The sequence below is a fragment of the Anoplopoma fimbria genome, chromosome 13 (genome assembly GCF_027596085.1).
Source record: "Anoplopoma fimbria isolate UVic2021 breed Golden Eagle Sablefish chromosome 13, Afim_UVic_2022, whole genome shotgun sequence".
NCBI classification, from domain to species: domain Eukaryota; kingdom Metazoa; phylum Chordata; class Actinopteri; order Perciformes; family Anoplopomatidae; genus Anoplopoma; species Anoplopoma fimbria.
In genome coordinates, this window is record NC_072461.1 from 13348057 (window position 1) to 13370637 (window position 22581).

Sequence of the window (22581 nt, forward strand, 5' to 3'; positions counted from 1 at the left end):
GCATGCAAATGTGAAATATCCAGATTTACCAGCTGAGTGTTAGTAATTAGCAATAATTCAGACACAGTTGCATAAGCAGGTTAGGACAGTTGTTCAGTCCAACCTGAATTACAAATCACTGTTTTCCGCAACATAACATGAATTGGACTAAATGGAGTTTCCTTAAACTCCCCCAAAAAAGATACTGTAGGTGTTTCAAAATAATGAATGGTAGCTCTTGCCTATATGCCCCATAGATGGGTTTGATAACCTCAGACTCAAACACTGTCATAATTATTACACATAAAGCCCTTCCCCAAAACTAGTCTTTCACACCCATTAGCGCTTTTAGGCTTTGTGTCCGCTGTAGTTTCGCTCAGTCTTTTTGCCGTAGCCAAACAAAGACACCTGTTTTTTCTTTTTTCTTCCAGAATGGCCTTTCCTGTTGAGCTATTGACCTGCTAAAGTCTGAGCAGCTTCTCCAGATTGATTTTAGCTCAGTTTTCTTGTAGGCCCTGCTGGCCACTGTGGGACCAGAGGGCCCAAACACACTGATCAATGCCTTCCAACCCGAAGAGGTCAAGAGAAACAAGGTGACAGACTCTCTGAGCTCTTGAACTGACCAACACCAGCCAACACACCTGTTTTTAGTACTCCAATTGGGAGGAGTCTTAAAACTCATCCTCAAAAAAAAAAAAATCCTACTTACTCTACTAAAGGCAAGGCAAGGCAGTTTTATTATTATAGTATATTTCAAACACAGAAGCAATTCAAGTCTCTTCAAAATCATTAAGGGACGTATAGAAAAATCATATTATAATATGTCCAAAAAATTCATAATATTGATACCAAAAAAGTCGCAAAAAAGTAATTGTGTAGTAAGTTGAAAAAAATCATAGTATAGTATGCTGCAAAAAATAAAGAGTCATAGCATAGTATGGCGAAAAAACGTCATGGTTAAGAATGTAGAAAGAGAAAAAAAGTCAGAGTAATATATGACGAACAAAATACAGTATAGTATGTCGATAAAATAAAAAAACTCACAGTATAGTATGTTGAAAGAATAAAAAAGTCACAGTATAGTATGTTGAAGACAAAAAAATCATAATTATTATAGTATATTTCAAACACAGAAGCAATTCAAGGTTCTTCTAAATCATTAAGGGATGTATAGAAACATAACCAATAAAAAGCTGAATAAAATCAACTAATATAGAATGAATTCGATTTTAAAAATATATGAAATTCATAGAATGACGACAAAAGTATAGTAGAGAAACCAGTCAGGCAAAGGCTCAGAAGAACAGCAGGGTTTTTATTTTCGTGATTAGGGTTGTGGTGCATTTGAGATGGTCAGGAAGTTGGTTCCATCTGTGTTCAGCATCGGAGCTAAAAGTAGATCAGACTACTCTATTGGTCTTTTTCTTGGGGAAAAAAATCACTAACCCAGCTTCAGCTAATTCAGAATGCCTTTGCTTGAGTTCTAACAAAGAGTTAGAAATTTGAACACATTATACATATTCTATGGCCACTGCAATGGCTAACACTCAATCATGGAATTGACTCCAACTTACCGCTCTTCGGTTTAAATCACTGCATGGTGCATATGGTACATCTTTGTTTTAATTCTGCCATATGAACTCCCCATGACTCCTCCATCATCATCTGGAACGGGTTAGTAAAATTGGAACAAAAAGTGGTGGAGCTGCATTTATTTACTGTTGGATCAAACCACTAGTAGATCTCAGATTTGCTACTATTATAACTACTGTTAAAAAGGACTTAATGTTCACTACTGCCTCTAATTGAATCTCTCTAAGACTTTTTATTCTTTTTGCCTTTAATCTGTTTTTTAAACTCTTTAATTGTTGTGTCTTTCTTAACTTTATAATGTGAAGCACCTTGAATTGCCTCTGTGTATAAAATGTGTCTTGCTTTTTACAAGTAGTGACCACTAAACAATTGGAAATGATGGAAATTCAAACAGCAGAGTGGGAGTTGATTTAGAAGGAGAATGGTTTTGTGGACATACAAGTCATTTATATTTGTTATCTCAGGTGCTGTGTCAAGCTATGTACCATAGAGCTGCAGTCACTACTACTGAATGTTTGTGCTGTATTAATTTCCTCATTATTGCTATTTTGGTACAATTTAGTGATTTGTGGTGGGATAGAGCTCTTAACTTCACAGTTGATTTTGTGATCAGGGGAGAAATTAAAATAGAGTTTAAATTCTGTACTCCCTTTTCCTAAAGCATACTGTGTTCTTACAGCTAAGGGGAACAATGCTACATATTGGATGTTAAATGTTATAATAGAAGTGTTAATCTGAGCCTGGAATTAACTCTAAGAGTTGTTATTCTATTGATGTTGGAAACTGAACACAACACAAAGTAACATGATTGGATCAAAGTCATGACTGCACTGTGATGGATTAAACCACATGTGCACTGTGAGCATCCATTCTGATTCTGAGAGGTATATGTGTAGACAAACACTGCCCTCAGCTGGTCACTTCCTGTGAAGCATGCTGTCATGTAAAGGAAACTAATGCTAGCCATTCTCTGGTTCAATAACAGTACCCCAACATTACAAAAAAATAAAACAAGTACATTCTCTAAATGCATTTTAATAGTCTGTGTTTAAAGAAACTGTTCTTAATATGTCTAATAAAAGGCTTACTCACAACTGTCCCAGTCAGTTCTTTTTTACTTCTGATCCTGACCTCATTTCATATTGAATATCTGCTAACACTTAGTGTGATTCAATGTCATATTATTCTTTTTTTAAGTAAAAGAAGACATAAAAAAGCATAGTATTCCAAAAAGGTCATTAAAAAGTAAAAGTATGTGGAAATATCAAAATATATCATTGTATAGTTTGTCGAATTAAATCATTAAAAGTCATATTATAGTATGGCTTAAAAAGTAATTAAAGATAGTATGTCAAAGTCCAGAAAAAAGGTAAGTATAGTATGTAGAAAAAAGCTGAAAAAAAGTCATAGTATAGTAGTTTGAAAACAGTCAAACAAGTCATAGTATACGTAAAAAAAAGTCACAGTATAGAAGACCAAATACGTTTTAAATAAAGTCAGAGTGCAGTTAGAGTATAGTATGTAGAAAAAATAAAGAAGTCATAGTATGTCGAAAAAAGTCATAGTATGTCAAAGAAATTCAGAAAAATAGTAATAGTACAGTATATCCAAACAAGTTGTAGTATATCAAAAAGAGGAATAGTATAGTGTGTCGAAAAAAGTCATAAAATAGTATGTTTAAAAAGTCATAGTTTAGTTTGTCAAAGAAGATGAGAGAAAGTCATAATATAGAGTGTCAAAAAAATAAATAATCATAGTATGGTGTGTTGAAAAAGTCAAAAAAAAAATCATAGCATAGTATCACGAAAAAAGTCATGGTATAGTATCACAAGAAAAGTCACAAAAAGGAATACTATAGTACGTAAAAAAAATCAACAAAAATAAATCTTAGTAAAGTATGTAGAAAAAAGTAATTGTATAGTACGGCAAAAAAGTTGAAACAAAGTCATAGCATTTCGAAAAAAGTTTGCCTAATAAAAGGTCTTTTTTTGGAAAATGTCATTGTATAGTATGTTGAAAAACATCATAGTATAGTTTACTGCAAACATTTTAAAAAACACAGCATAGTATGTCGAAAAGTCATAGAATAGTATATCGAAAGAGAAAAAAGTTATAGTAGGCAGAAAAAAGTCATAGTATGTAAAAAATAAACATTCATATGATAGCCTGTCGAAAAGGTCGAAAAAACTCATAGTATAGTAAGTTTGAAAATAAGTCATTCATATGATAGCCTGAAAAAAGGCAGGGTTGTGTTTTATAAAAGTCGTATAAAAAACTCATAGTATAGTAAGTTTGAAAAAAGTCTAAAGACACAAGCTGTGTTCCAATCCAGCGTCCATCCGGGACTCGGAGGACGAACTTCCAAGTAAGAACAAGTTTGCAAACACCTCTGAGGAGAACACCCTGAGGAGACACAACAGAACTAAGTGAACACAATACACATCAGATGTTATTTTAATGAACAATCAAGCAACAGTTCATCCCCTGAATCATCATTTCGGCAAAGATCCAACTACAATGAGTGCATTATGTTGCGATAGCCTAACTAGCCAGGCAGCTACAATATCCAACAGAAAACCAATCACAGTTTAATAAAACATTCAACCCCTTGAGTGTGTGTACTATTCCTTGAAGCAGTTCTCTATACCAAGTGCTACAATTGCTCTTAATGAAAAGGGCCTTCATTACACCCAACTTTCAGCTGAGCAGGGAGGCCCTGGAACTGCTGTTGGACCTTCTCCACCAGGAACGGTGACATGGATGGGGTGCCAAAACTGAGACCCTGGTGTTTTTGTTCTGGCTGGCATGTGGGGCCTCCTACAGGTCTGGTCTCCAGAGTGTTTGGGATGCCTCGATCCACTGTCCACCGCATCGTCCACAGAGTCACTGAGGAGGTGGTGGTCATTCACCACCAGGTCATCTACCTCCCGAGTACCCCGGGAGACCTGGAGACCGTGTCTTGTGGGTTTGCAGGGCTGGCAAGACACCCAGCATTTAGGAAAGCTGCTGGAGCCCTCGACGGCTGCCATGTCTGAAAAAAGACACTATGCAGCCCCGATGGTCACTGCTACAAAAACAGAAAACTGTTCCCTTCCATCATCCTTCAGGCTGTTTGTGACCATCAGGGCCACTTCATCGACCCCTATGTGGGCTGGCCTGGGTCAGTTCACAACTCCAGAGTGCTCCGCCACAGCCAGCTCTCCTGGCGTTCACTCTACCCTCCTCCAGGGCCCTTCATCCTTGCATACAGAGGGTTCCCGTGCCTACAACACCCACTCCCCCTTATCACACCCTACAAGAGGCCTCTACAAGGTGTTTAAAAATGTTTAAAACATTTGGAAAAATGACAAAAAATGTCATAGTACTGTATTGTATGTCGGAAAAAGTCAGTGTATTTTTTTGAAAAAAGACATAGGATAGTATGTTGAAAGATTTCGTAAAAGGTCATAGTAAACTGTTATGAAATTATTAAATTTAAATAATGTCATTAAAAGTCTTAGTATAGTATCTCAAAGAGTCACAGTATACTGAGACATTTAATGCGATGTGGCTCGGCTTTCCAAAGCTCAGCCCAGGTCACTTTCCTCTCAACCGCATTCTCCCATCTATTCCAAGCTCCCCGTTACTTCGTACCCACTGCCTTGCAGGTTCTTGTCTCCTCCACTGCTGCTCTCACCTATTCCTGAACCAGGCGACGCCCTTCCTTCCCTCTGCTGGTGTTTGTTTGGGCAGTTGGAAAGGATCCTAGCCTCGCACGGCCTTGTGTGACCACTCCCAGTAGCCTCTTGTGATGCAGCCTTGCCTCTGCTTCCTGAACAGCTTCCTCTGCCCTCCACTTCCTGCCAGTCCTCACTCTGATCCCGTCTTTTGCCACCTTCGGATCAGTTGAGTCTCTGTACTGTACCAATTCTCTCGCTTTTGTTACCTTGAATTCTTCCTCCAAGGATTTGAAAGGCAGTTGCAGTTTGTTGTTGTGTCCCTAGAGTGCAATGCTGCTCAGGCTCTTTGGCAGCCCCAGTCATCTCCTGAGCGGGTTGCTGACCCTCCTCTCTAAGGTCTCAACTGTTGAGATTGGGACTGCATAGACGAGGAGGGGCCACAGGATTCTGGGTAGAACGCCATGCTGATAGACCCAGGCTTTAAACTTTCCAGGTAGTCCCGACTTGTCCACGGCTTTCAGCCATCCATCCAACTCAGTGCAGGTTGACTGGATGGCAGTTGTGTCCCTCAGAGAGCTGTCAAAAACCTTGCCCAAGCTCTTAACTGGCTTCTCTGTGATGGTTGGCATGGCTGTGCCTGGGATGTTGAATCGGAACTTGTCCTCCACCTTCCCCTTCCTCAGCACCATGGCTCTTGATTTGGCGGTTTTGAAACACATCCGGGCCCACTCCACCAGCTTCTCGAGCTTCTCAACCCCTTCAGAATCCAGCGGCAGCCTGGGACTGATTCTGTGGTGACTGTGAGGTCATCCATGAAGGCCCTGATGGGTGGTTGCCGTTGAGTGGAATTAATTCAGGGCGCTCTGCACTCTGGTTCAGCAGACGTCATGAGCATGTTCATGGCTAGAGAGAAGAGAATAACAGAGATAGTGCACCCTGTGATGATGCCGATCTCAACCTGGTGCCATCCTGATGTAATTCCTCTGTAAGAGGCTCTCATCCTGAAGTTTCTGTAGTAATCAGCGATGAGGTCTCAGATCCTGCTGGGGACATGTTTGGTCAGTGTGAGTTGCACCAGCTTGTGTGGGATGGAACCATATGGGTTAAGCAAATTTAAAATCTTCAGAGAATTAAGATAAACATATAAAGCATCCATCATTATGAGGGAAAAAAAGATAGAAATTAATATTTACCTTTTTAAAAGAGAAGGTTCACAATCGCCCACCTCCTCTCCTCTCCTCTCTTTGTAAAAACAAATTCAGACATAAAGCAAATTAGAAATCTTCAGAGAATAAAGATAAAGATATAAAGCATTCATCAGTATGAGTAAAGAAATATAGATATTAATATTTACCTTATAAAAGAGAAAATATGAAAGGCACCTCCACTCTTCAGTGGAGAGCAGGGTCGTCCTCCAATCAGAGGATCGGCGGTTCGATCCCTGGCTCCGGCAATCCATGTCGATGTGTCCTTGGGCAAGACCCTTAACCCCGAGTTGCCCCCGAAGGCTGTGCCATCGGTGTATGAATGAGTGTGAATGATTAGATAGATCCTGATGGGCAGGTGGCACCTTGCATGGTAGTCATCAGTTCATGAATGGGTGTGAATTGGTGAATGATTAGTGATGTAAAAGCGCTTTGAGTGGTCAGTAGACTAGAAAAGCGCTATACAAGTAGTCCATTTACCATTTCACTCCTCTTCTCCTCTCTTTGTAAAAAAACAATCAAATTCAAAATCTTGAGGTAAAAAATGTCAATATATGAATTATCCATCAGTATCAGGAAAAGAAATGACAGAAATTCCTCCACCTCCTCTCCTCTCCTCTCTTACTCTCTCTTTTGGTAAAAAAAAAAAAAAATCAGACTTTAAGCAAATTAGAAATCTTCAGAGAAAAAAGAGAAACATATTAAGCATCCATCACTATGAGAAGAAAATGATAGAAATTAATATTTACCTTTTTAAAGAGGTGGTTCACATTCACTCTCCTCTCTCCTCCTCTCCTCTGTGTGCCTGACAACACGTGCTGTGCACCTGGATGTTTTGTCTAGCCTGGACACCGACTCCGTTTTGATGGCCCTCTGTCGCTTTACTGCACAAAGAGGCAAACCAGCTGAGCACTGAAGTCATCCTAGGAATGGACAGGAGAGTCCGTACAGCAGTGGTCCAGATCAAGGGCAAGAGCTATACCAGACCAGTCGCTCACCTTGTTACCCTGCCTGCCGTCTCTTATATTATATTATTAGGAATCTAATAAAACTATACATCTCTGCTGACATGTGTAGTTGCACTTTAGACTTGTTAGGTTAAACAACCTGTTACATTATAAAGAGGTTTTTCTTATTATTTTATGTATATCTCTTTCAGAACCACAAACGAACTTGTTTGACTCCAGTCAATAAACCTCTCAAAGGAACATCTTGTCTGGAGTGCTTTCTAATCGATGCCCCCTGGTGGCCACAACTTTTAATGAACCAGTGAAATTATAGTCTTACTCAGTCAATCTAACAGGACGGGACTTTAACTTTCTCCTCTGTTAGTACTTCCTGTTTACATTTTAAAACCACTTTTAAAAAGGGTTAAAAACTATTTTATTCACACAAAGAAAACACTGATTTCCCATTCCAAGAAACCATAAGTAAACCAGCCCTCTTAAATATGAAGTCTCTCTCTGATGAGACTTTTATTCAAATAAGTTCATCTCCCACCCTACCTATGTATGTTAAGTATCTTAAAATAGTGACATCAGACTCGTTTTAGGTGGCAGCAGTGAAAAATTGAATCATCCCCAAAATGTGTTGTGTTCAGGTTTCAGAACAATGAAGACAGTTGGAGAACAATTAGATACACAATAGGATGTAGGCTCTACAGGAGGATTTATTTCACTTAATAACACCATTACAGAGCTAACAATGACTTTAAAAACATGTTTTATTTTCAATTAAGGTTCTGAACTTGCTCTCTTTAGCAGAGATGAAGGAGTCAAGGTGGACTGAGTTCTTTGGTCCAGATGTTTCCCAGCTGTTGGGGGGGTTTATACTCCGTGGAGGAGGGAGAGCTGATCGTTAATTCCTGATAAATTAACATTTTTTTCTGCTCTTGGATGAGTTATTTTTGCTAGTCTGAACTGATGATGTGACAGTGATCTGGTGTCTCCCTGCAATGGTTCAATAAAGCGACTTTGAAAACCAAATCTCCTCCTCTCCTCTCTTTTCCTCTCTCCTCTCCTCTTATCTCTCCTCCTCTCCTCTCTTGATACTAAGAAACACCAAAGAAAAGTGAATTAAATTAAAAATCTTCAGAGAAAAAATTCATCATTATCCATCATTAAGAGGAAATAAAATGACAGAAATGGATATTTACCTTTTGCAAGAGAAGGTTCACACTGGACCTCCTCCTCCTCTCTCCTCCTCTCCTATCTTCCTCTCCTCTCTTCATAAAAACAAATAAAAACAACATGAATTACAATAGAAATCTTCAGAGATAAAATAATTGTAGGAATTATCCATCAGTGTGACAAATAAAAAATGATAGAAATTGATATTTACCTTTTTAAAGAAAAGGTTCACACTTGCCCTCCACCTCCTCTCCTTTCATCCTCCTCTCTTCTCTTTGAAAAAACAAATACAAAAAAGTGAATCAAATTAAAAATCTTGAGAAAAGAATTAAATATATGAATTATCAATCATTATCAGAAGAAAATTAAAGAAATTGATATTTACCTTTTAATAGAGAAGGTTGACGCTTGCCCTCCACCTCCTCTCCTGTCCTCCTCTCCTCTCCTCACATCTCCTCCTCTCCTCTCCTCTTCTCTCCTCTATTGGCAAAAACAAATTGAGACGTTAAGCAAATTTAAAATCTTTAGAGAATTAGGATAAACATATAAAGCATCCATCAGTATGAAAAATTATATTTACCTATTTAAAGAGGAGGTTCACATTAGCCCTCCACCTCCTCTCCTGTCCCCTCCACCTCCTCTCCTCTCCTCTCCCTAAAAGAATAATGAAACACAAGTTAGAGAGTTATAGTTTAAAAATCAAGTGAACAGATTATTTATTGATCACAACATCAATTTTGATAAGAAATAAACTGATACTCACCTTTTCTATATAAGGGTTCATACTCACCCTCCACCTCCTCTCCTCTTGTCTCCTCTCCTTGTCACTGAGGACTCTTGTCAGACTGGGGTGGGCAGCGACAGACATGTGGACCCTCCTGACATGGTGTGGCCATCCTATTAGTTCTCTGCACAGAGGAGCTTCACTGGGGGGTCGAAACACGTTGGAGGTTCACGCTATCCCCCCAGCCCACTCTCTGTGTGCAGACACCCTGCTGAGTCTCAGTGCAGCGACAAGGAGACCTTTCTCACCACAGCAACGTCCTGAAATCTAAACCAACTAAATACAACCTAATATACCTTAATACAACTTAATAAAACAACTTAATACAACTTAAACTCAAAACGATTTAACACTAATAAATTCATTCTAAATAAATGAATAATAGTGTTTATTATTGTGCTTTACCTTACCTGGAGGTTCAGTGCCCCTGTTGCACCACCAGCTGTCGAACTGGTTCCTCCACTCCAGATAGAGCCTCATGTCCCGCCCACTCCGGCTCAGGAAGGTCCCACAACGGCCGACCATCACTGGGACTTACCTTTACAGGTCCACCAGGTCGCTGAGGTGATTTAGGTGGGCTTACCTTTGAAGGCCCACCTTGGTCCTGGTGCTTTACCTTACCTTGAGGTTCAGTGCCCCTGTTGCACCACCAGCTGTTTAACTGGTTTCTCGATTCTGGCTCAGGTTGCCCACGACGCTCACTGGGACTTACCTTAAAACACTCACCTGGTCCCTGAGGTGGTTTAGGGGGACTAAGCCTTGAAGACTCACCTGGTCCCTCAGGTGGATCAGAGGAGCTTTGGAAAACATCAAAATAAATGATCAGAATTATGCAGATAACACACAATGTTACTTAACTATATCACCAGAGGACTATTGTCCAATAAAAGCACAGAGTATTGTAATTTAATTTTGTGGAGTGTTTTATTGGAACTTTGTCTCAATGCTTTTGATGTTTTGTGAAAAGAACTTTCAATGGCCTTGTTGCTAAAATGTGCTGAATAATTAAATCTTACCTTCTCTTGCGTCGTCTTTGGGGGGAAGTTGGGGGGATGCTACGGGAAGAGGAAGAGGAGGAGCTTGAAGAAGAGGAAGAGGAGGAGCTGGAAGAGGAGGAACTAGAAGAGGATTTAGAGGAAGAGCTAGAAGAGGAACTAGAAGAGGAGCTGAAGGAGGAGCTAGAGGAGGAGCTTGAAGAAGAGGAACTAGAAGAGGAGCTGAAGGAGGAGCTAGAGGAGGAACTAGAAGAGGATTTAGAGGAAGAGCTAGAAGAGGAGCTAGAGGAGGAGCTTGAAGAAGAGGGAGAGGAGAAGATACAAGAGGAGTGAGAAGAGGAAGGAGGAGACGTAGCAGAAGACCCAGGGTCACAGAGAGTTGAGGAGCCAGTCCTGGGTTTTGAGGCTGGGGTCCTACGGAGGATGATCCGGGGGCCGCCGGGCAGGTTGGGGTCCTGGATGAGGAAAGCCCTCCAGGTGAAGCGACGACCCGCCTGAAGTTAAAAAAAAAATACTACCATCAGCCCACTGCTCCACATCATGGAAACAAACCATGGGCTGTTACATCATGTGGACTTTCTCACATCATATACTGAATGAAGAGGATCAGTGCCACTAAGCAGTAATATTTCATTGAAAGTAAATGTCATACATAAATTATACACAAGCAAAAGCATAGAAGTGTGTGCAGTAAACCCTAGAAAGGTTCAGATTTCTGCCAGGTGTGTGTGCAACAACCACTGCTGTAATTTATGATTCAATGAATACAACCCAATATTGGCAAATATTCTTTAAGTGTATCAGACTAGTTTTTACTTGAAGATCAATCTACGTAGAAGATGCTTTAATTTAGGAGTCGGATACAGTCTTTTTTTAATAACGTTACTTCTTACTAACTTACTTCAAGACTTTTAATATACAAGTCTCCTACACTCCCCCATACCTCCCCCTTTTGTCTGTTTGTTTTGTTTTCGCTTGGGTTGAGTTTTCTGTCTCTTAGTTGTTTTCTGCTATTTGTAAATGTAACTTGTATAAAAGCATAAAAATGTGCAATGTACTCTGAAGTAAACTATTTTCTGGGAGATAATGAAAGAAACTCAACAATAAATGTGTGATGTTCAGGTTCTTGGTGTTCTTACCGTGCTCCTGGTTGGAGTGACTGTAACCCTGCTGCCAGGGTCGTAGTCAGGTGGGGGCCCGGATGAGGAGCCGATCAGGGAGGTTGGACTGGTGATCCTGATGCAGGTGGTCCAGACGCCGGGCCGGTAAGGGTCCGGGATCTGGACGCTGCTGTAGGTGCACCGTTGGGCCATCTGAGGGTAAAAACAAACACAACCCTCAGACCACTGATGCACTTCATGCTCATTTATCACATATTGTATTAAAGTAGCAGTAAATAAAAACAGTACAGTCCAAACTGTCTGCATTTCTTTCACAGTGTTGTTACTGCAGGAGGCCTTACATATGTCTACATGATGCTGGTATCAAACCCACGAGCTCACAGTCACCACTGATACAGTTAAATGTTATATATATACTTTATATATGATACAGTTTACTGGTACAGAAAAACTGTTGACTGTAATATTTCTGCTGCAGACAATTCATCTACTAATAAAATAACACCTGACCTGGTCTGATATTCACTACATCATTATGTATTCATAATAAATGAGCATATGGAGGATTAGGCTGTAGGTCTGACAAAGTGACACATTTATGAACCAAGTTTGGTGTAAAATAGCCTCCTGATATATGAAAACATGTCCCAAATATGTAGGAAATGTGGGGATTATGATATTAATTAAAGATCAATATTATTGCCACTGCTCGCATCACTTATGATCTGAATCACCTAGAAGTTATATAAATATATAAAACAATATTTTCTTAGCTAGCTAAATATTTGTTAGCATATTTTAATGCTGGACGGAAGGTCCGAGATAAAACAAACCAAGAAATCAGCTTTAGTTTAGAAACACTTGTTCAGACTTTGTCACAACAGTCAAACGTCAGTCCTAGAGGATTCATTTACTGTGATCATTAAAATATTACTAATATTAGCATTAGCATCGGTGTGTTCTGGACGTTCAGAGTCTCAACGGGGAAATACATAGAAACAAGGTTGGTCTAGAAAGTTTATAAATCTCACATCTCTCCAGCAAAAAGTTCTCTAAACTTTGACAGTAGGTCACAAGTAGAGGTCGAGATGCAAACAATCGCAGTTTGGTGTTTTCTTCTCAGAGAAATCGTGGGGTACAAGTAGAAACTTCTGCTTTTCTGACTGATAGAACGTTTGTTTGTGAACATTCCAAAAGACGCACATTGAGGGAAACATGGCAACCATGGAATGTTCAGGTCCCTGCTGAGAACAGGTCTTACCTCAGAGTTCCATCAGGTCCAGATCAACAGTCCTCCGCTGCAGAAACAGCAACTAAATACAACTTTATGAGGAATATCCATCATGTGACTAAGACATAAGCTCGAATAATAAAACTACATTTTGACTCACTGTCTCCTGTCATGTTTGAGAGACATGTGACCTGCCCAGGGGTCAACCACAAATTAATTCTCCTCTCAGACCTTTTACAAAACCCTGTCTTAGATAAAGTCCAATAATATAGAAATGCATGTTTGCATGGAGCTTTGAGGGCGTCAGGTTGGACACTGTCCTTGGTCCTATATGGTCCTCCAGTGTCCACAGGTTGACAGCATGTGGTCCTGATGTTTTACAGGTTTCCTCTGTTGTTGTGATGCATTTATACAAACAGGAAGCCAGATTTTCAGAATAAGTGACACAAACATAAATTTACAATAAAATGAACAAATATTTTCTGCAGTGTGTTTACTGGTCCACATCCTGTCTGTCTTTGGGCCATAGTTGGACAAACATCTCTCCAGAGACATTACATTTACACAGTCCTGCATCAAAATTGTATTACTCTCGTTGATCCCATTTCTTTTGTTAGACATTTAATGTTTTTAAAGGATGTGACTTTACTAATTGATAAAATATTAGTATGTACATGTTAACGTAATTGTTTGCAATAATAGTGGTTGTGTTAACCAAGAATTGGGGGTTTGTGAAGCACAAGTACACGTGACTGGCTGACTCTACCACTGCAACAAATGTGATATAAAATAGCTAAATACCTAAACTCAAGTACTGTATTCAGTACAATTTTAACTATACTTTACTGCTCTCCAATATCTGTTGACTATATTTCAGGTGGAAATATTACTTTTTACTCCACAACATATATTTGGCGGCTGTTACTTTTCAGATAAAGCTCATGAAACACAACACATTGGACATAGAGCGAGGTCTATGTGTGTCCAATGAATATGGGAATGCCAAAGCTTTCAGAGAGCTTAAACCTTTAATAAATAAATATTTACCTTTTACAGAGATCACACACTTCATACTGCCCTCCCACCTCCTCCTCTCCTCTCTTGCGAGTAGCGCTGAAGTTACCAAATGCTTTGTTAGACCCCTTGGCGTCACTTTTTCTACCGCACAGGGTCGCTCGGTGAACGGTCGCCGTAAAACACGTGGTTAAATTGTGAATTCAAACTGAAACACTTGGACAGGTTGAGGCAACAAAAACAGGTAACAAGTTAACATAGGAACACAACACAAACATAGCTAACCTAACCTCTAAATAACTCTACTCCAGTCTCAAACACCGGTCTACTGGTTGAAAAGTCCTGCACGCGTATCAGAAGTCCCTCCATTCATACCTGTTAGGATGGCCACATAGCGGCTTAACTTTAAAAGCAGGAGGCTTGACACAGAGGTTTGGTGCAGACCCAAAGGTGTTTATTTCACCCACAATAATTACAAACAACATGACAGTCATCTTAAGTCATCTTTTTAAATTGGGATTTTCTATGTGGGGGGCTCTGATCCGGAGGGGCCGCCGCTCCCCATACGCAGAGTACGCAGAGCCAAAATTAAGGTTGCAAAAAAAAAAAATCCATGATAGTCGTTATATTAGTACATTAAAGAAATTAGCATTTTTTATATGTTGCTTAATATGTACACTGTAGATTTTGAGTGTGTTTGATGAGGTCACATTAAGAGCTGATTTTATTTTCACAAAAACAAACAACAAAAACAATATGTCTTTAAGGTACATTGACATGGATGAACACAAACATTTGAACAAATAATGGGCAATGGTAATCCCTTTGTTACTACATTTTCTAGTTACACTGCATCATGTACATCTAATTCATCACCTCCCATATGGTCTGATATGGAGATACCACATCATTACTTTCCCTTTTCCTACAGGCCAAGTGATCAGCTGACCTTCTGGTTGCCACCCACTTTCTGACAAACCTGGTAGGCTTCCAAGATTTGAGAGGAGGGCCAACCAGCTTAATGAACATCAAAGCCGACACATTCTCCACATTCAATCTGGATCTCAATGGAGTCACAACATTATTCATCTCTGAAAACCCCCTCTCACACTCTGCACTGCTGACAGAAATGGTATTAACGGCATGTCTAAGTGTGAGAAGGGCCTTTTGCATTGTGTCTGGTTTGTTTTTGTACTCACGGTAAGCTTGTTTCACTCCAGTGAAACCAACTTTTACCTGGTCACAGAGTTCCCTCAACTCACTTTCCCCATACATCACAGGTAGAGGGCTCGGCCATGTTTCGGGATTCAAGATGTTAATCTTGGTGAAGAGAGACTCCTCTTCACTCCTCACCATTCTTTCCTTCATGCTCTGGCATAAGGCCTCATAAAACTTGGTTGGGTTGATGACCTTCTGCCCTCTATCACCATGAAGTGCTATGCCATTGAAAGACCCTTGCTGCACTGCCTCACATGCCTTTCTATAGAAGGGGCCATTTTCTGGATCCTCACTCATGGCGGTAAACACATCAGTCTGTCTTTTAATGAGGTTCACTGCTTGAGACAGTCTAATGTCTCTGGCCTGCAGGGCCTCAGACAGGTCTTTGAGTTCCTCCAGTGCATCCATCATTAGTCCCAGGTTCCTCAGAAATGCATCCGAACTCAATTTAACAGCTAGGCCCGAATACATAGATCTCTCACTTGATGTTCTGTTAACATCTTGACCTGCAGCTGTGAGATGACTGTGGAGTGCAGCATACATCATCCAAATGGCTTTCACTGTTCGGAAAGATGAAGCCACCCACCTTACCCCTAAGACTCTACCGATTCTCCTAAGACACACACCAACCTCAGAAGCTGCAGCATCAAGTTCTCTAAGGTTCTTGGGTGACTGATGGTATAGGCAGTACAACTTGTCAAGGAAAGCTGTAAAGTGGTTGGTCTCAGTGCATGTCTTCACAGCATCTGACACAGACAACTCCAACCTGTGGTTCAGACAGTGCCAACCAATGAGACCTGGGAACTTAGTTTTAAGTTGTGTGTACACTCCATTCTTTTTCCCCACCATTACGGCAGCTCCATCAGAGCAGAAACCCACCAGACATTCTTTTAGAAAATCCTCATGAAGACCATGTTTTAAGAGGCATTTGAGTAAATCACCAGTGATTCCATCTGCTGTTGTACTTTCTAATTCAAGCAAATCTAAGAAGAACGTAAGAGGCTCAGAATCATGGACAGATGTTCTGAGGTACACAATGAGACACGATTTCTTACTGAATGAGGTGCTTTCATCCACAATAACTGTGAGCTTTGGCTGAGTCTGTTTAATACTATTCAGTAATGCCTGTCTCATCTCTACAGATATGAAATGCACTATGTCTGCACATGTGACGTTGGAATGGAGTACACGGCCAACATTTGCACCATTCATCCTCTGTAGCTCTACTAGGTTAGGATGATCAGAGTAAGGCCTGTTGCCCTTTGCCAGGTAGTACGCTGTCCTAAAGACATTGTGAGTTGATGCTAAAATTTCACCTTGTGTTTTCAAAAACTTGACTCAAGAGCTTGCTCACCTTGTTTTTTCAGTATATCTTCTGCAATTTTGTGACTTTGGGAGGCACTATGTTCATTTATTTTTTTCTTAAAGATTTCATTTGCTTCTCTGTACTACTGCCATATGGACCTACTCTGCAGTTTTGCCATTCACTGGAAAATGTGTATCTGAGTTTACCTGTTCTCTCTGCCCCAAGTGATGATGCCGCACTGCATGTTTCACATCCCAATTTTTTATTTTTTGCCACAAGAAATGGGTAGGTTTTTTTAAAATAATCATATTGCTGTCTCTTCCAGCAGTCAGGGAAGTTGTCAGTTGCACCTACATGCTCATCTGCACCTGTCCCTCCCGGTCCATCCTCAGCTCCTCTGCCCTCAGTGTCCTCATCTCTGCCCTGTCCATCCTCAGCTCCTCTGCCCTGTCCATCCTCAGCTCCTCTGCCCTCAGTGTCCTCATCTCTGCCCTGTCCATCCTCAGCTCCTCTGTGTCCATCCTCAGCTCCTCTGCCCTGTCCATCCTCACCTCCTCTGCCCTCAGTGTCCTCATCTCTGCCCTGTCCATCCTCAGCTCCTCTGCCCGGTCCATCCTCAGCTCCTCTGCCCTGTCCAGCCTCATCTCCTCTGCCCTCAGCTCCATCCTCATCCCTGTTCTGTTCAACTCTGCATTTTTAGTTTAGTGGAGGAAGAGACAGCACTTAAGACATGACAGACACACTATCAGGATGAAAAGATCTAGCAACAAATCACAGCTTGGTTACAGTGACTTCTGCACACGGGCCTAGCTTAATTATTTCAAAATTATGTCTTGGATAGCAGCTGCCCACCTTTTGAAGAAATCTGTAAGCTTCCTCCTTTTTGTTCCACTCATGTTTACCTTTTATCTCTGAAATGTTCACTTGTTGACTTTCACCCTAAGTTAAGAAGTAGATAGAATGTCTTTTAAAATGGTTCATATTATATAATGATGTAATCAAACGTTCTTTAAATAAAACACTTTTGAATGAATGAATGAATGAAGCTATCTTTTTCTTAAAGGCTAGCCGATAGGCTACGTCACCATCATGTTAACGCGGGCCTTCCGTTCCTCTCCAAGATCCTTGAGAAAGCAGTAGCAAATCAGCTCTGTGACTTTATGCATAACAATAGTTTATTTGAGGCTTTTCAGTCAGGATTTAGAGTGAATCATAGCACAGAGACGGCACTGGTGAAAATTACCAATGACCTTCTAATAGCTTCAGACAAAGGACTTGTCTCTGTACTTGTATCGCTAGACCTTAGTGCTGCATTTGATACCATTGATCACCAAATCCTATTACAGAGATTGGAGCATCTAATAGGCATGAAAGGAACCGCACTTAGCTGGTTTAAGTCGTATTTATCAGACCGATCTCAGTTTGTATATGTAAACAATGAAAGCTCGATGAAAACAAGGGTCAGTCACGGAGTTCCACAGGGGTCTGTTCTTGGACCTATTTTATTTACCTTATATATGCTTCCCTTGGGGAATATTATCAGAAAACACTCAGTAAACTTTCATTGTTATGCAGATGATACCCAGTTATATCTATCAATTAAGCCAGACGAAACTAACCAGTTCTCTAAACTTCAAGCATGTCTTAAGGACATAAAAACCTGGATGACCTGTAACTTCTTAATGTTAAACTCTGAAAAAACAGAAGTTATCCTACTAGGCCCAGATCACCTTCGAAATCAATTATCTAATGATATAGTTTCTCTAGATGGCATTGCTCTAGCATCCAGCACTACCGTTAAGAACCTTGGAGTTATCTTTGATCAGGATCTGTCTTTTAACTCTTATATAAAACAGATCTCAAGGACAGCCTTTTTCATTTACGTAACATTGCGAAAATCAGGCAAATCCTGTCTCAAAGCGATGCAGAAAAACTAGTTCATGCATTTGTTACCTCTAGACTAGATTACTGTAACTCCTTATTATCAGGCTGCTCTAATAGGTCTCTTAGATCTTTACAGTTGATCCAGAATGCTGCAGCACGTGTTCTAACAAAAACTAAGAAAAGAGATCATATTACTCCAGTATTAGCTTCTCTGCACTTACCCAACTAGAAAGCTGCGCTCAATCAATGCAGGGTTACTTGTGGTTCCTAGAGTATATAAAAGTAGGATGGGAGCCAGAGCCTTCAGTTATCAGGCTCCTCTTCTGTGGAACCAGTTTCCAGTTTCAGTCCGGGGGGCAGACACACTCACCACTTTTAAGAGCAGGCTTAAGACCTTCCTTTTTGATAGCGCTTATAGTTAGGGCTGGTTCAGGTTCGCCTTGGTCCAGCCCCTAGATATGCTGCTATATGCCTAGACAGCCGGGGACTACCTAGGATACGCTGAGCTCCTCTCTCCTCTTCTCTCCCTCCATCTTTATGTATTAATCTCCTATTTATGCACATTCTGATTTTGCTTCTGCCCCGGAGTTCTTGTGCTTTCGCGCCTCGCAGGTTCCCAGGAATCGGGGTTATATTTGGACTGTCATCATGCCACCTACTGAGGCCCTGCTGACACCCACTACTACTACCACTATCATTATTAGTCACATTACTATTATTATTGCCTGTACTATTACGCTTATTGACTTGCTTGTACCCTGGAGTCTTTGTGCTTTCTCGCTTCACAGGCTTCTATAAATCGTGGCTGTACCTGGACCGTGGTCGTGCATCCTGCTACGGCCCTGCTGACACCGACTGCTACCACCATTATTATTACTAGTCACATTACTATTACTATTACCTGTACCATTAAGCATTTTAGCTTTACTTCCACCCTGAAGCCCTTTTTGCTTTCTCGCTCTGCAGGTTTCCATGAATCGTTGTGGTACCTGGACCGTAGTCGTGCCTCCTGCTGTGAGCCGACTGACACCCACTGCTACTTCGATTATTATTATTAATCACATTACTATCCCTATTTTCATAATTATAATTCTACTATAATAATTGCTGCTGTATTGAATTAACATACAGTGGACCACGGGCAGCATGTGGTCCTGGTAGCGACAGCGCTTTATGATATCTGACAGCCTTATATAACCTGCTCCTGACAAGGACCTCAACCCCACCACCGTATAGGTAACTCTATAGCTGACTGACGCCTGGGCCTGGAGGTTCCTGGACTCTGTCAACAACCCAGCTGAAGACCTCACTCGGGGAAAACACTGTTGGAACTGTCTGGTAAATGTAGGTGGAGACAGGGCCTTGCCTTCTTGCAGCAGACACCTGAATTGCGGCCCACACAGCCTGCCACAGGAGAGACAGAGGATTCTGCTGAGTTGAATAACCTACCATCATGTGCTTCACCACGTCGGCCCTCCTTCCGAGCACTGACAGAGGCTGTTGCTGAAGATTACCGAGAAGCAGAGAGATGTCTTCAAACAAGCCCAGGAGGACAACTTAGCTGAGGAGCTTAACCTCTTGTGTGCCAGTAAGCCAGTATCTGCCACCAGTATCTGCTATCCCTAGCCCCAGAGTATGACAAGACTGTGGGACTTATCCGAGTTCGAGAGAAGGCTCCGCTGCAGGGACCGGCTAGAACCAGATGCCATCCACCCAGTGGTACTGGACCCGTGGCATAAAGTGACCCATCTCATCATTTAGGACTTAGACCAGGGCCTCCATCATCTAGGATCAGAGCACCTCTTTGCAGGGCTGCGCCGCAAATACTGGATTCTGCATGACCCTGAAGCTGTGAAACGTCATCAGCACTCCTGACCGGACTACCAGAGGTGGAGAGTCACTCCAGTTGTGCTCAGGATGGCAGACCTCTCACATTCCAGACTGAGGCTGCTGAAGTCCCCGTTTTACTCCAGAGGCACAGACTGTTTTGGGCCCACTCACAGTGTAGGTAAGCCATCGGCACAAGAACACATAGGGCCTACTGTTTAAGTGCCTGACCACACGTGCTGTGCACCTGGATGTTTGCTTTATTGCACAAAGAGGCAAACCAGCTGAGCACTGAAGTCATCCTAGGAATGGACAGGAGAGTCCGTACAGCAGTGGTCCAGATCAAGGGCATGAGCTATACCAGACCAGTCGCTCACCTTGTTACCCTGCCTGCCGTCTCTTATATTATATTATTAGGAATCTAATAAAACTATACATCTCTGCTGACATGTGAAGTTGCACTTTAGACTTGTTAGGAAACAACCTGTTACATTATAAAGAGGTTTTTCTTATTATTTCATGTATATCTGTTTCAGAACCACAAACGAACTTGTTTGACTCCAGTCAATAAACCTCTCAAAGGAACATCTTGTCTGGAGTGCTTTCTAATCGATGCCCCCTGGTGGCCACAACTTTTAATGAACCAGTGAAATTATAGTCTTACTCAGTCAATCTAACAGGACGGGACTTTAACTTTCTCCTCTGTTAGTACTTCCTGTTTACATTTTAAAACCACTTTTAAAAAGGGTTAAAAACTATTTTATTCACACAAAGAAAACACTGATTTCCCATTCCAAGAAACCATAAGTAAACCAGCCCTCTTAAATATGAAGTCTCTCTCTGATGAGACTTTTATTCAAATAAGTTCATCTCCGACCCTACCTATGTATGTTAAGTATCTTAAAATAGTGACATCAGACTCGTTTTAGGTGGCAGCAGTGAAAAATTGAATCATCCCCAAAATGTGTTGTGTTCAGGTTTCAGAACAATGAAGTTGGAGAACAATTGGAGAACAATTAGATACACAATAGGATGTAGGCTCTACAGGAGGATTTATTTCACTTAATAACACCATTACAGAGCTAACAATGACTTTAAAAACATGTTTTATTTTCAATTAAGGTTCTGAACTTGCTCTCTTTAGCAGAGATGAAGGAGTCAAGGTGGACTGAGTTCTTTGGTCCAGATGTTTCCCAGCTGTTGGGGGGGGGGTTTACTCCGTGGAGGAGGGAGAGCTGATCGTTAATTCCTGATAAATTAACTTTTTTCTGCTCTTGGATGAGTTGTTTTTGCTAGTCTGAACTGATGATGTGACAGTGATCTGGTGTCTCCCTGCAATGGTTCAATAAAGCGACTTTGAAAACCAAATCTCCTCCTCTCCTCTCTTTTCCTCTCTCCTCTCCTCTCCTCTCTCCTCCTCTCCTCTCTTGGTACCAACAAACACCAAAGAAAAGTGAATCAAATTAAAAATCTTCAGAGAAAAAATTTAAATGTGTAAATTATCCATCATTAAGAGGAAATAAAATGACAGAAATGGATATTTACCTTTTACAAGAGAAGGTTCACACTGGCCCTCCTCCTCCTCTCTCCTCCTCTCCTCTCTTCCTCTCCTTTCCTCTCCTCTCTTCATAAAAACAAATAAAAACAACGTGAATTAAAATAAAAATCTTCAGAGATAAAATAATTGTAGGAATTATCCATCTGTGTGACAAATAAAAAATGCTAGAAATTGATATTTACCTTTTAATAGAGAAGGTTCACACTCGCCCTCCACCTCCTCTCCTCTTCTCCTCTCCTTGTCTCCTCTCATATCCTCTCTGTAAAAAACAAATACAGACAAGAATTTGAGTTAGAATCTTAAGAGAAAAAATGTAAATGTATGAAATATGCATCCGTATCAGAAAAAAATGATAGAAACTGATATTTACCTTTTAAAAGAGAAGGTTCAGACTCGCCCTCCACCTCCTCTCCTGTCCTCCTCTCCTCTCCTCTTCTCTCCTCTCTTGGCAAAAACAAATTCAGACGTTAAGCAAATTTAAAATCTTTAGAGAATTAGGATAAACATATAAAGCATCCATCAGTATGAGAAAAAAATTAAAGAAATTAATATTTACCTTTTTAAAGAGGAGGTTCACATTAACCCATCACCTCCACTCCTCTCCCTAAAAGATTAATGAAACACGAGTTTTAGAGTTATAGTTTAAAAATCAAGTGAACAGATTATTTATTAATCACAACATCACTTTTGATAAGAAATAAACTGATACTCACCTTTTCTATATAAGGGTTCATACTCACCCTCCACCTCCTCTCCTCTTGTCTCCTCTCCTTGTCACTGAGGACTCTTGTCAGACTGGGGTGGGCAGCGACAGACATGTGGACCCTCCTGACATGGTGTGGCCATCCTATTAGTTCTCTGCACAGAGGAGCTTCACTGGGGGTCGAAACACGTTGGAGGTTCACGATATCCCCTCCAGCCCTCTCTGTGTGCAGACACCCTGCTGAGTCTCAGTGCAGCGACAAGGAGACCTTTCTCACCACAGCAACGTCCTGAAATCTAAAACAACTAAATACAACTTAATAAAACTATATACAACCTAATAAAACTATATACAACCTAATAAAACTTAATACAA

General features: G+C 40.8%; 1 protein-coding gene, 2 long non-coding RNA genes and 1 pseudogene across 3 annotated transcripts; all 4 read right to left on the bottom strand.

Annotated features, from left to right (window-relative positions):
• Window positions 1-5089: 5089 nt before the first annotated feature.
• Window positions 5090-6387, bottom strand: LOC129100645 (uncharacterized; annotated as a pseudogene).
• Window positions 6388-8776: 2389 nt separating this feature from the next.
• On the bottom strand, window positions 8777-9206 carry LOC129101831 (uncharacterized). Its single transcript, XR_008531699.1, has 3 exons — window positions 9146-9206; window positions 8951-9045; window positions 8777-8838 (listed from the first exon to the last, which is right to left on the bottom strand). It is a non-coding gene; the product is annotated as an uncharacterized LOC129101831 (long non-coding RNA).
• Window positions 9207-9767: 561 nt separating this feature from the next.
• Window positions 9768-13085, bottom strand: LOC129100646 (uncharacterized protein DDB_G0271670-like). Its single transcript, XM_054610084.1, has 5 exons — window positions 12727-13085; window positions 11484-11657; window positions 10366-10838; window positions 10121-10146; window positions 9768-10075 (listed from the first exon to the last, which is right to left on the bottom strand). The coding sequence occupies exons 2-5, from the start codon at window positions 11655-11657 to the stop codon at window positions 9768-9770; spliced, it is 981 nt and encodes a 326-aa protein (XP_054466059.1). The 5' UTR covers window positions 12727-13085.
• An 8600-nt stretch (window positions 13086-21685) lies between these two features.
• On the bottom strand, window positions 21686-22372 carry LOC129101837 (uncharacterized). Its single transcript, XR_008531700.1, has 4 exons — window positions 22217-22372; window positions 22060-22107; window positions 21874-21947; window positions 21686-21762 (listed from the first exon to the last, which is right to left on the bottom strand). It is a non-coding gene; the product is annotated as an uncharacterized LOC129101837 (long non-coding RNA).
• Window positions 22373-22581: the final 209 nt, after the last annotated feature.

What these genes read in the sequence shown, in the direction of transcription:
- LOC129100646 (XM_054610084.1), bottom strand. Translation starts at nt 11,657, where the DNA reads ATGGCCCAACGGTGCACCTACAGCAGCGTCCAGATCCCGGACCCTTAC. An exon ending in TCACTCCAACCAGGAGCACG is followed by an intron (nt 10,839 to 11,483) that starts GTAAGAACACCA and finishes TTTTAACTTCAG; the next exon opens with GCGGGTCGTCGCTTCACCTG. An exon ending in CAAAGACGACGCAAGAGAAG is followed by an intron (nt 10,147 to 10,365) that starts GTAAGATTTAAT and finishes TGTTTTCCAAAG; the next exon opens with CTCCTCTGATCCACCTGAGG.